Here is a 13,375-nt window from a genome sequence, read left to right on the forward strand (position 1 = left end):
GTGTTAATTCTAAATGTGGAGGGAGAAAACCTGGGGCCCAGGAGAAAAATCCACGTGACCACGGGAGGAGAGAGACACGCAAACTCAAAATATACAGCAGGCGTCAGGGCCCGGATCGAAGCCATGACCCCCTGTATACCAGGCGAGGTTGTTAACATCTAGCCACCGTAACACCCCATGGTACTCGCTAAACAGCACTTATGTCTGCGGGACGAGTGTCTGTCCTGTTTATGGTTGCGTACGAACGGATATATTTGGACGGTGTGTGGAAAGCGGTAGCGTAGCGGTTAGCGCGCGCTGCGCTACGAACCTCGATCCGGGTTCGACTCCCGCTCACGGCCAACACCAGTGACGATAATCTTAACCAGTCCTGGGCCTCTTCTAGGTCGACTAAGCCTCAAAAGGGTACCTGCTGCGATCTGGTGACATCGCCACTAGGGAGTCAAATGCGGTCGGGCGTGGTGTTGGCCACCCACCCCCTCGTGTGTCGTGCCGGCCTTCATAGGCGATCGCTAATAGCACTTGCCCCAACGGCCTGTTAAGGCTATACGGGGATCTTTTTCTTTGTGTGTGTGTGTCTCCATATTAATTTCCGCGGAAAAAAAAGAAACGCGTGCTCAAATCGCGTCCAAAAGGTTGGGACGATGCACAGTTATGTGGACAGTTGTTCAATGTTACACGCCTTGGAATTTGAACGTTCAGGAATGTGGGTGTTCAAGTGCAAAAAAAACCTCTTTGCCACATGTTCCTCCCCTCCTCCTCCCCCCCACCCGACACTGCAGCAACATTGACTCTGACTGCCCTGGCAATGCACGTCAGAAGGAACTCGCCCTAGGCAGCAATAGTGGCCGCAGTACGGCAATAACAGTGGGTAAAGGTGCAGCCCTGCAATTTCTTGATCGTGCCCCTTGTAGAGGCAGCTTGTAGAGCACCCCCTATAGAGGATATTTTGTCCCACTCTATTTCGGATTAGCACGGTTGGTTAAACTGAACTCTTTATTTTATATGGATTTTTTTTCAGAAGGGGCATGTCCACAAATGATAGCTCAACGATATGGCTTATCTCGTAGAAATGTACAGCAGACAAATACTCCAAAGGAAACGTTGATTCTAAACGTGGATGGTAAAACCGGAGGATCCGGAGAAAAAAAACCACGCGACCACGGGGAGAGAGACATGCAAACTCCAAATATACAACAGGCGCCAGGGTCGAGATCGCACCCACGTCGTCCTGTACACCTGGCGAGGTAGTTAACATCTCGCCATCGCGGCTACGCACGGTGCGAAAACAGTTCAACGCACATGCATACATCACACTGGCCAGATGTCTTGAAAAAGCTGGGAGCACCAAAACTTTACCCCACCACACACCCCAACTCATTGGTGCCGAGCGACGAGTCTGTGGTGGACTTGTTTCTAAAGCATCCCTCTTCCTGCGCTAGGTGGATGATTGCATCACGGGTTCGTGACAGACGGCGACGGCTTGGGGAGCCCTTCATCTAGCAGTGGACTGATCATGACAGACGAATGGAATTGCATTTCCAATAACAAAAAAAATCGTATTGATGCTTTGTCTAATGGTGGCTTCAAACACAATTAGGGCCTTATCTGAGCACACACGTACGCACAGTGCCTTCTCTAAGCTGCCTGCTGCTCATAAGGAGGTCTTCTGTTAAGTCGATACAATTATTTTGGACTCCCAAAGCCGACACACAATCGCTTTGCTTTGTAAAAGTGACTTAATAACATTAGATTTTTGTTCATCAGCTTTCTTAAAATCTGGTAAAATGGCACTGTCGTTCAGCTTACAATTGTAAAATTGTACATTCAGCTCTGCGTTGGGGGGGGGGTCCTCTGAGCCTATCATCCATCATTCGTTCAGGGGTGATACATTGCTTACCACATTGTGGGAAATCAACAGTGGTCATCCTATGGACAGAATGGCCCCTGCAATTGAAATAATAATTTCCAAAGTCTCTTGGGCAGGGAGAAATGTTGATGCGGCTTCTTAACAGAACATTCAGGTCATGTGCAGATTCTAACCGGAGGGAAAAAAACACATGAACGGTTTAATAAATGCATCTCCGATTTAGCACGGTTGGCTACGTACGGTGCGAAAGAAGTTGAACATACATCCATGCATCATTGTCTAGACCTCTGACCAGAACACTCACAATGTACCGAATATCATCACATTTCGGAGGTTAAGCAGATTTGAGCCTGGATAGTGCTTGGATGGGCGACCCCCATGCACACAACAGGTGCTATAGGCTGCTGTGGGACTGCTCTCGTCAGCAAAGGACAAAGCAGCAAAATCCATTGTTGTACTGCACTCTGCTCTAATGTCTATGCTCCCCCCTGACCAACCCACACTGATGGACGTGGGGAAATATGGCAGCTCTCGGGGTGCACGTGTTAATTGTTATACAAAAAGCACAAAACAACGTGAACTTCTGGAACCTATGACCCACAATTGTGAGATTCATTACATCCATTGCAACCACAGTTGAAAGTTGAACTCATGATACAATGTATGGCATTGTTTAGAAATGCTTTCGATGTGACAAGCCAGCATTCGAGTAAACTGTAACATTGCTGCATGACTGAACTATATTCCCTTCACATATAGCATGCACAATTATGATTAATTTGGTAATTACTAGCAGTATATAGCAATATACGACACAATAAAGTAAGTGATGTAGTTGTGCAATAAACAATAACAGTCAACATTACATAAGGCGTATTTGGATGACATAGATCCGTTTAATTCCGCACGTTTAAGTAGTTTCCTTGTTGTTAATGACCATCCAAAAGAATACATTTGCAACTCTCACAGAGCCGTGCAACCTTTCGTGTGTACAGGACGACTCATTGAAGTGCATGTCACAGAGCTACCTCGAAGAGCCCTTCAAGTGACCTCTGATCCACACGGTAGGGGGCAGCACTTTCACACCCTGCCCTTCATCTAAGAGTGATGCTCATTGCATGACAGTCGGACTTGAACATTTAAATTCATACCAAATGAAATGCAGAACCATGTTTTATGCGACGCGGGGTTTTTTTGTGTGTGTGGTCATTGGTGGGACGGGCTGATACCACCAGCTCACGCCACTAGAGAAACCCCGCGATTACTTACAAGGTGGCTGCCTCGATTTGAGTCCAGGCCACTTCAGCAGAAACCGCTCAGTACGCTGACCTCTGGACATTTCAATTGATTGTGACCACAGCAGCAAAGTACACTCACTTGATGTAGTAGCGCTGGCCGGATGGAGTGGTGGCGACTTCCCAGCCTGGAGGCAATGGAGGTTCCCCGACTGCAAGCGACGCTTGCTGAAGCTCACTGCAAGACAGCTGCCTTCCATGCTGCTGCTGATGAAGGTGCTGATGCTGCAAGTGATGCTGCTGCTGCTGCTGATGGTGCTGCTGCTGCTGCTGAAAAGGTCCAAATCCACCGAGTCCTCCCTGAATCTGTTGCAGATTCGCCGGAGAGGAGTGGGAGCGGCTGTGTTGTGGGACAAGCCCGGGAGGGAGCGAGGATTGGATCGGCGGCGGCGGTGGCGGCGGCGGACCAGCGTTGTGTCCCCCGCCGCACGGAGACGTGGAGTCGGCGCTCGACTGCCTCGAGTGCGAGCCAGAGTCGGGCTCCCTGAAGAAGGACGGAGGGAGTTTCCTGTAGCGCCAGGGTAGCGCGCCTCCCTGGCAGGGTCTGGCCACTGCGCTCACCTGGGGGTTCATCACGGTGTTGAAGAGCGTCTCCAGGTCTGTCTCGGAGTCCCCGCGCACGTGAAGAACCTGCTGCCCCATCGGGCCCAGTTGATGGTCGCCGCCCAGCTCCATGGGTTGGAGAGAATTCGTCGGAGTTGTTGAATGATGCTTATTCCGTTGAGCGTTCAGCCGGTAGACAAAGGCAAACGGACTCGAAAGGCTATAGGTTATGAGATAAGGCGCGCATATGTGATCTTCTGTTGAGCGCACTAAACTAAAAAAAAAGTTGTTAAAGCTTGAATCCCACACGGGACACTTCTGAAAATAACCCCGTAAGGTTTTTCTGCGGAGAATAGAGTACAACTAATTCTGTGGATATTAACATCTACAGCGCAGATGTCGCCGTTGCTTTAAGGCAACATGGAAACGATTCGATCGCTCTCCGGCGAGGTTCAGTCGCGTTGGTGAAGAACACTAGACCAGTTGAAGACAACGTTATTTTAGACGCGGCAGCAGAACGCAGGCAGGGAGGCAGGCAGCAGCAGCTTCCCAAGTCGAACAGCTCTCAGCGTCCAGAGAGAGAAAACAAAGTGTTGGCTGCCGGCTTATTGCCGTTCTTGTTTTCGTTGCTCTTCCTTCTTGCTGCCGATACTCAAGCTCACGGTTGAACACTCAACAGTTGCGTTCGATTCAGTTTCTCCTTTTTGTTCTTGTTGTTGTTGCTGCTACTGCTGCTGCTCTCGTCTCCTTTTGGCAGCGAGGGTCGTTGACAGCGAGAGAGGGAAACTAAAATAGAAGCTCAGACGGGAGCGGCGGCAGGGGAGAGAGGGAGCGGAGAGACTGCGAGAGGGGGGGGGGGCGGTGTGTGCTAAGTTGGAGCTGTGTGGGCCCGTGCTGCAATGTGTGTTGTGGTGTGTGGACTGCCACTTTCAGGTCATCAAATCAGCACCAACTCACTAAAGCACCGCCCTTCTCATTATGCATGAGCCTATGCTGTAAGGTTTTGTTTTGTATTTTAAAGGGACAGCCGCTCTCGAACGCAGAGATAATAGGGTACTCCGTTAAAGTTGGATAAGGGGTTTTTTTGGACGAAGGGGTTACTTTTATTAGAGGTTAGTTGTAGGGTTGATGATGGTACAATTTGGGGGTAAGGGAACAGGATTATTGTTATGGTTCGGGGGTCAAATTATGGATCGGTTTGTCGGTGGAGGAATTGTAGTTCGGGTCTAGTGGTAATATTCAAGTTAGGAGTGTTGAATAGTTAAGTGAGCAGTCAAAGCGTCTTCCCGACCCGACTTATTATGGAACATACATTCCACATTCGCACGTCAAGGGCGAGTGTATATATAGATTATGTCACGGTTAACGTTAGTGCGGGGATATGGGCAGGGATACATGAAGGGCTATGGGAATGCAGGAGCAACAGGGCCGTTGCTGTGCTCAGACTAAGGCTAAATACTGCGAAACGCATAATCCTGTGAAAGATTCAGTTCCGAAAAAAAACATTTGCGTACCATTCTCATCGCATACCACGCTGATGTCAGTGACACTCATAAACAAAGGCAAAGCTCCCCCCGAGTAGCCCTCATCAGATTGTTGGGGCAAGTGCTATTGGCCAACACCCGATGATGGCCAGAAACGGTACACGAGGGGGTGGGTGGCCAGCACCACGCCCGACCGCCTTTGTCTCCCCAGTGGCGATGATTTGTAAACACCGCACCAGGTTACTCATATTGAGGCTGAGTCGACCTGGGGGGGGGGGTGGGGGAGGTTCAGATAATCGTCATCGGTGTTGGTGGCCGTGAGTGAGGTGACGAACTCGGGGTCGCCGGGTTCGTGGGGCAGCAGCGTCGCGCTCACCGCAACTTGCATCGCCGCTCCACCCACAGTCACAAACACAGCCGGGCTCAAATCTTGACGTCGAACTTCTTTCGCACCGTACGTAGCCAACCGTGCTAATCGGAGGTGCGGGTGAAGGACAACAAACTGAGCGCGACAATAGGCAGCTGCTATGTTACCAAAAGTCGTACGGGACAGGATCGTTATCCAGCAGCACGCGAATCTTTTACAATGCGTGCATCCCACCGATGAAGCAAAATATGTTTAAAAACAACAACAACACCCAACACCCAACGCGTTCATCAACAAACAATAGAACTCCTCGGTTCCGTTTCGAAGTCACACCAGGGAGGGGGGGAGGGGGGGAGAGGGGCCTTAAAATTGCCGCTTGCACCACAGTCCTCTGGAGTCCGTGGCACGGCTTTATTTCAAGCACATTCCATTCATGACGTTTGCAACTCGGAGCCCGCTTTTCCTCTGCCTGACTGCGTGGTTGATGGTGGTGGTGGTGGGGTGGATGGCTAGGGAAGGGCTGTGGTTCGTGTCGTTGGTGGTGGGTGGGGGAGGGCGAGTTAGGGTGAGGGTTAGTAGGCGTATGCTTGCACCCAGCAAATTCCAGCAGCAAAGCAGCATGGCCCTCTCAGCTCCCTCGCTTGGCTTAATGCGAGGCAGCAGCATTGGTTAGAGTTGTGCACGGGCTTGCGTGTGTGCGTGTGTACGGAGTCTTTTGTGGTCGATGAAACGACAGGGTAATGTGGTGCTGGTTGTTTTGTATTATCTAGATTGTCAATGTAGTCGTAATAATGATCATACAGCGAAACTCGTCTCATTCGCTGTGTAATGTTGGCTGGTGATATTGTCAAAGCCTTTTTTCCGTGAAATTCACTCCTCTTATCCGCAAAACGTAATGGCAAACAGTAGGATGGATATACTGTTAAACTCCGCTTATCCATGAATAACATGGATCGTGATGTTTAAATATGGTGAATGCATTGCACGATGAACCTGGAATCCTGAGTGGGTAGTGATATCTGAATTGGTACGAAAGGCACCCTGTTCACCAAACTGCAATGACCAGTCTGGTGAAGTATGGTCAAACATCCGTACGAACCACGCAGCATACATAGGGAGGGATCTAAGTTACGAGTCAGTGAGTACTTTTATTAGGAGACCACAACTGCACTCAAGCGAGTATAGTTTGTGGGATGCTGCTCGCGATGTAGCAGCGCAGTCGTCAATAAGGGGCCGTCCATAAATGACGTCACGCACCTAGGGGGGGGGGGGGGTCAGACATTTGTGACGATGTGTGACGAGGGGGGTTTGAGAAATGTGACGTCACATCAAAATGCGCAACTTTAAATAATAAAAAAAGACTTTTTAATAAATGCTTTCTCCTACATCAGAGTGCAGCGCCACATTAAATACGCACGACAATGGCAATAGTTTAAAGCGATTTGAAGCATGTTTTTTTTTGGGAGGGGGGGGGGCAGAGCTTTGTGACGTCATTTTAGAGGGGGGGTCTGACTTTTTGTGAAGCCGTGTGACGACGGGGGGGGGGGGGGTCAAAAATCGTCCAAAATCGCGTGACGTCATTTATGGACGACCCCTAACCACGTGCTGGGTTTGTTGGAGCATACTACATAACCCTGGTGAGTGCTGGTTAGCGAAGGGGTCCACCCAGGGCGATTTCCGTGTTACTAGCCACTGATGTTAGTCGTGGCCTGGAATCAAACTTATGTGGTCCGGTTCGTGGCACTGTACCGCTGCTCCACCCAAAACAATGGGGGGGGTAGGGGGTTAGGTCGCGTAAATATAAATGTGTCGTTAAACCCGCCACCACCCGACAGAACCAGTTAGCAAGGTTTGTCACGTAAACAAAATATGCCAATTCGTTACGAGTACAGTACACCGGTGTGTTGAAGAGTAAACCCACAATTGTAAATGTTGTGGGTTAAACCTTACTAATTGGCTGTGTCAGCTGTTAGAGGGTTTAACGACACATTTATATTTACGCGATCAAACCCCCCAAAAAAACTTATATTATGGACAATATTGGTCGCAAAAGCTTACTCGACACAGAACGTGATCAATTCGCTAACTCTCTCTCGCTCTCTCTTCCTACGAAGTGTCTTCATTCCTACATCTTCATTCCTACGTCGACCATGACGTGATTTCTGCAGCATTCTTTCCCGGTTGGCCGGGTTCTAAAAAAAGAAAAACCCTCAAAATTCCCCTCGTTACTTAAAACTCTGGAGATGAGCATGCGCCCCCCCCCACCCCATATTTTCAACGACTCGTGAGATGCGGTCGCATTTTAGACGCATCATAAATCCAAATCAGCGCCGGGAAGTTTAGTCAAGCAACCCACACTCAAGCTACCCACACGGACCACAATGACGTAGAGCGGAGCTCATCCATGGAAATTGAAGACGCAATGAGTGTGGGGGGGGGGGTCGCGGGAAAAGCGAGTTATGACGACGCAGCAGCATTGGATTTAGAACAACAGAAAAACACTCGGTGTTGGTCAAGGTGCGGCCCCTGCAATCGTTCTGCTCACGCCACTGCTTGAGGAAGGGCATCTACTGGAGCAAGAACAGCCATTTATTTTTCGAATTCGTAAAAAAAAAAACTCTATATTTCAAGAGCCTCAATGCAAGGCGGTGCATATACGAGACGGTGATGGTCTTTCATCAATAACGTCACAAAAACAGTCCCTGGTGATTCGCATGGCCCAATCTTCCAGGCTGGAGTTGCCCACACTCTTACCCCCACCACCAAACACGGCCTGCTCTTTTATTGAGCATATTCACGCTCACACTACTGGGCGTACAGAGGGGTGTGCGACTTGAAAAATCTCACCCCACCGTTTCAGTTTGCCCCACCGGGAGAAATAACCTGGATCTTCCGATACATAAACAGTCATCATGTGAACTCCGCTTCTGCGGCCGTCTGGAACGCTCTTCCGTCAGATACGCCACCGGAGCTATGCACTTTACGTATAGGTGGAAAACTGCTTTTTGTGTTTAGTTTGTTGTCCTTCCCCCGCACCGCCGATTAGCACGGGTGACCACCACGTACGGTGCGAAAGAAGTTCAACATACACCGCTGCAACATTCCCTCTGTACACCACCACTGCCAGAAAAATTCCAACGGTATTGTGATGCATCGCCGTTAGAACAAACAAATAAACGAATGAATGGACAATCAAGGTAGTGTTGCCTGTGCGACTGAGATCCAGGCCAAGGGAGGGCTATTTGCTCAGTCGCTCTCACCCCCCCCCCGCGCCACTAACCTTCCTTTTGCTCTCAACCCAAGTGTTGGGAAGGGATGGGTGGGTATGTAACTATGTATGCATGTGTGTCTTCTGTGGGCTGGTTTGGCTCAATGGTGTGTGCGTTGTTAGGGCGGTGGATGATCGTCAGAGGGAGGAGGAGAAGTGTCAGGATGGGGTTTGAAACTCAGAGGGGAATACATTGTCCAAAGGAATGCTGTGTGCAGTGTGTGTGTGTGCGCGCGCGCGCAAACGTGAGTCACCTGCCCGTACAGTTGGGGCTCACCCTCTAACCCGTTGCTCTAAGACGTTAAGAAGGCGTGAGTATGTTTAAAGCACAACAAGGCAAATGTTGTACTGCACTGGTACGTGCAGAGCCTTTCGTCAATCAACTGCTGGACGAGAGGCTGTTCGATTAGCGCGGTTGGCTACGTACGGTGCGAACGGAGTTCAACACATGCATAGTGGGTTATTGAACTGTTCATCTCCACGCCGATGAGTGCGGTGTTCGTGAAGGGAGTCCAAGCACTGGTGCGGGAACACGGGAGCACAGAAGCACAGTACAACATTGTTTTGTTGTTGTTGTTGTTGTTGCAGCAACAACGCCCCCCTGTTGCCTATAAATTACCTTATGGTACGTGGCGTCCAACCATCCGAGCACGAGCCAAGCTCAACCAGGAAGGGAGATGCCACAGTGATGGACACGGTAATGGTTAGCGCAGTGGACTTTTGCAATCTAGAGGTCGGTCAGTTAGACTCCCATCTCTCGGCCAAGCGGTTGATACAATGCGGTACGCGTTTATTACATGATGACACCGGTGCACCGTCGTCAACGGGCATGAGAACATCCACGTGGAGATGCGCACACGTTCTTCACGAGTTGAACATCAATGACACCAGTCCAACAGAGAGGGCGACCCGTGGCCATGCAACCCGGACTTCGGATCATTTCGTCAACCAGCTGTGCTCTGCGCTTCCACCAACGGTGGAGGGACAACGAAAACGACACGAACTCTCATTATCTCTCTCTCTCCTGCAGCCCCTCTTGTTCGTGGTCATCAGCAGAACTCGAGACATCGCCCATGTGGTTGCTGAACGCATTGCCATGCGCAAGAACAGAATTAGCCGTGGCTCGGAATCAAAATTTTGTCGATTTTTGAGCCAGAGCGTGGCCCCGACTCTCGCTTGAATTGTGACCATCCTTCCCATCGAAGTGAGCGGCAAAGGTAGTGGCGAGAGAGTCGTATCACGACTTGATATGAGAGGCCAGAAGAAAGTCACGCCGGAACGTTGAATCGAGCTCACTAACCAACAATGATACACAAATGACAATCGCCTTGGGAACACATCAGCAGAGTATTCAAAACACGAGAGTGTGTGTGTGTCTTTAAAGTGAAATTACCTGTCAATAAAAATGAAATGAATATTGATGCAACACAGTATAAAAAAACAAAGGTGCAGCCCCTGCAATGTCATGCTTGCGTCACTTCCGGCAGAAGGGCCTCTAGTAGAGGGAGCTGTACATGGTCCATCTATCCGCACCTCTGATTAGCACGGTTAGCTACGTACGATGCGAAACAAGTTCAACATACATACTGTTTTTTTGGCCTACTCTTCCACACTGACCTTGGAACAAGTGGGAGTACCTATCCTCTACCCCATCACACACGTGACCTGCCTATGACTAATGGTACTGTGCCCATTCATACTTCTGGGTAGACAGAGGTGGGAGGATTTAAGAAACTTGCAAAATCGGTTAGAACTTTAATCGAACCGGAAAACTATGGATGACAAGTCCGGTGTGCCAACCATGATCACATGGCAATATTCTAATGAGGATGACAAATTCATTACTACAATCATCATCATCAACATCACCATCATCATACTAACTCCGCACGTCTGATCAGCCATGGTTGGCTTCGTACGGTGCGAAATAAGTTTCAACATACTTGACTTCAACCCATACATTGAATAAGCGGAGGAGGAAAAAATCACATTTTAAAATGAAATGCCTTTAAAGTCCCAGGAACAATCTCAACCCCAAAGGCACCTCACCACCACCACCACCCCGACCCCCGTCTGCACCCACAGCCCCCCGCCCCGTTTGCCTAATCACATTCGAATGCCAATGGATCGGTTGCTTGGACACACGCACACACGGGCATGCCACATGCACTGCTCTCAGAACCTTATAAGGATACGGGGCCTCGAGAGAGAGCAGGTGGGTCATTCCAATGCTCCCTCGCTTATGCGGGAGACCGGAAAGGGCTGAACCCACATATAATTAATGAAGACTATTAATGCTGTGGGATACTGCACATTTGTCTTAGGGGCCGTCCATAAATGACGTCACGCGATTTTGGACCATTTTTGACCCCCCCCCCCCCCTTTGTCACACGGCGTTACAAAAAGTCAGACCCCCCCTCAAATATGACGTCACAAAGCTCTGCCCCCCCCCCCCAAAATATAACATGCTTCAAATCGCTTTAAACTATTGTCATTGTGGTGCGTATTTAATGTGCCGCTGCACTCTTATGTTGTAGGAGAACATATTTTTAAAAGTCTATTTAATTAAGTAGAACGTGTTGTCTATATTTATCTCGTCACACATCGTCACAAATGTCTGACCCACCCCCCCTAGGTGCGTGACGTCATTTATGGTCTGCCCATAAGGGTTAGCGCAGTGGACTTACAATCCTGTTCTAAAGTAAACTTCACTTGTATTCACCAGGTAAGGACTACTGAGCTATGTAGCTCTTTTTCAGGAGCGACATGCCCACAAATGACAGCTCAATGAGTGGCTTTTAACGTGGAAATTCATAGTAGGGATGAACGATTAATTGATTTCAAATCGAAATCGCAATTTGAAATAATGCGATTAGCAAAATCGCAAAGGCTGCGATTTTTTGCGATTTGAAAAGTCCTGTTACTTATTGGAATTGTTTTTATTTATTTTAACTTTATTTATTTAGCTTGACAATTGTTCTATGTTTGATTGCTCTATTTCAATTAAAACATTGTAATAAATACATGTTGGTAGCAATTCGTATCTTTTAAGTTCTCATCCATGCATTAGAATATATAGAGCAGTTCATATTTTGATGGTATCATGTGGTAATGCTCCATCACATGTTTTAAATCTATTGCACAGTGAATATTGAACTGAAGCTTCACTTTAAAAAATGTTATCGCAAATCAAATCGCAATATCTTTAAAAAAATCGCTATTAAATATTTTCCCCAAATCTTTCTACCCTAGTTTATAGCAGCAAAATACTCTAAACGCGTCATGTTGTTTCTAAATGTGGAGGAAAAAAACAGAGGACCCGGAGAAAATCAATGCGACAACGGGGAGAGAAACATGCAAACTCCAAATATACAGAAGGCGTTGCCAGTCAGGGTCGGGTTCGAACCCACGACCTCCTGTATACCAGGCGAGGTAGTTAACATCTCCCGCTGCGGAAGTTGAAACAATGGGCACGTTTCCTAAACGCCAGCCTCCTGTGTCCACCCAGCGATATAAATGGGTACAGCGCTGTTTGCGGTGCCGGATTAAGCTCGTGCGGGGCCTGTATCATATGTTATAAAGGGGCCCTAAATAAAAAAAACACATAAATAATATAATTCCCCTTTTTTACTTGCATAGTAAAGTAATTGTCTTTTTTAATTTGCTACACGGCCAGATAATACGACACATCGCTAACCTTAAACACCCGGTTGTTCGTAAAAGTCGAAGGCGGTATAGTACTATAGTAATAGAGCAAGTGCAGAATCGCTGAACCGGAATTGATAGCTTGAAATAATTTAGCGCAGGTCCCTTGAAAGTGCGGGGCCCGTAGCTACATATGTACTACATGTGTAGCTACTACATGTGTAGCTACTACATGTGTAGCTACTACATGTGTAGCTACTACATGTGTAGCTACTACATGTGTAGCTACTACATGTGTAGCTACTACATGTGTAGCTTCTTTTGTTACGAGGATAATCCGGCACTGACTGTCAATCGTTAGGTCACGTGTGGAATGACTTGTAGTTGTTACCCACAATGCACTTCAAGAGGTCCCCCCCCCAACCTACGCTTGTGCTGAGCCCTCTGGTGGTGTTTTGTAACAGGTCCACGTGACTTGAACTCCTCAACTGCCTTGTCTGGCCGATGGGACTGTCGAAGCGCGCTGATAATTTGGTGTTTCAAAAGGATGTTAAGAATATGATGGGCAAGGAAAGATGAACAAAGAAGGGTTAGCCCTGATCCATACAATCCGCTCACTCCCTAACCCAAACCAAACCTTAACCCACATCTAATCTGAGTTCCGAACCTACAACTAACCTACCATGAGCACAACTCAAACTTAACGAAAACACAAGCCCTAATCGGCACCTAACCCTAACCAAACTAAAACGCTAATGCAACCTAACCCCAAACCAAAATGTAACCTTGACTCAACGGATTTTTTTTCCGTGCAATAATTTCGATCCCATATGTGCTATCAGTGTGATGTCGTGAGATGAAGGATCAATTTGTATTTTTCGCAAAGCATCCTAACCCTTCGAC

At 48.3% G+C, this 13,375-nt stretch overlaps 1 protein-coding gene across 2 annotated transcripts in view; it reads right to left on the reverse strand.

Annotated features, from left to right (window-relative positions):
• The window catches only part of LOC144948869 (transcriptional coactivator YAP1-like), a 64,224-nt gene extending 59,610 nt beyond the window's left edge, over positions 1-4,614 (reverse strand). For both annotated transcript variants that reach the window (XM_078878566.1, XM_078878565.1), the window contains exon 1: positions 3,248-4,614. In XM_078878566.1, coding sequence (XP_078734692.1) covers positions 3,248-3,840 — 593 coding nt within the window. In that variant the 5' untranslated portion in view covers positions 3,841-4,614. The remainder of the gene's footprint in view (positions 1-3,247) is intronic.
• Positions 4,615-13,375: the final 8,761 nt, after the last annotated feature.

Source organism: Lampetra fluviatilis, chromosome 51 (genome assembly GCF_964198595.1).
Source record: "Lampetra fluviatilis chromosome 51, kcLamFluv1.1, whole genome shotgun sequence".
NCBI classification, from domain to species: domain Eukaryota; kingdom Metazoa; phylum Chordata; class Hyperoartia; order Petromyzontiformes; family Petromyzontidae; genus Lampetra; species Lampetra fluviatilis.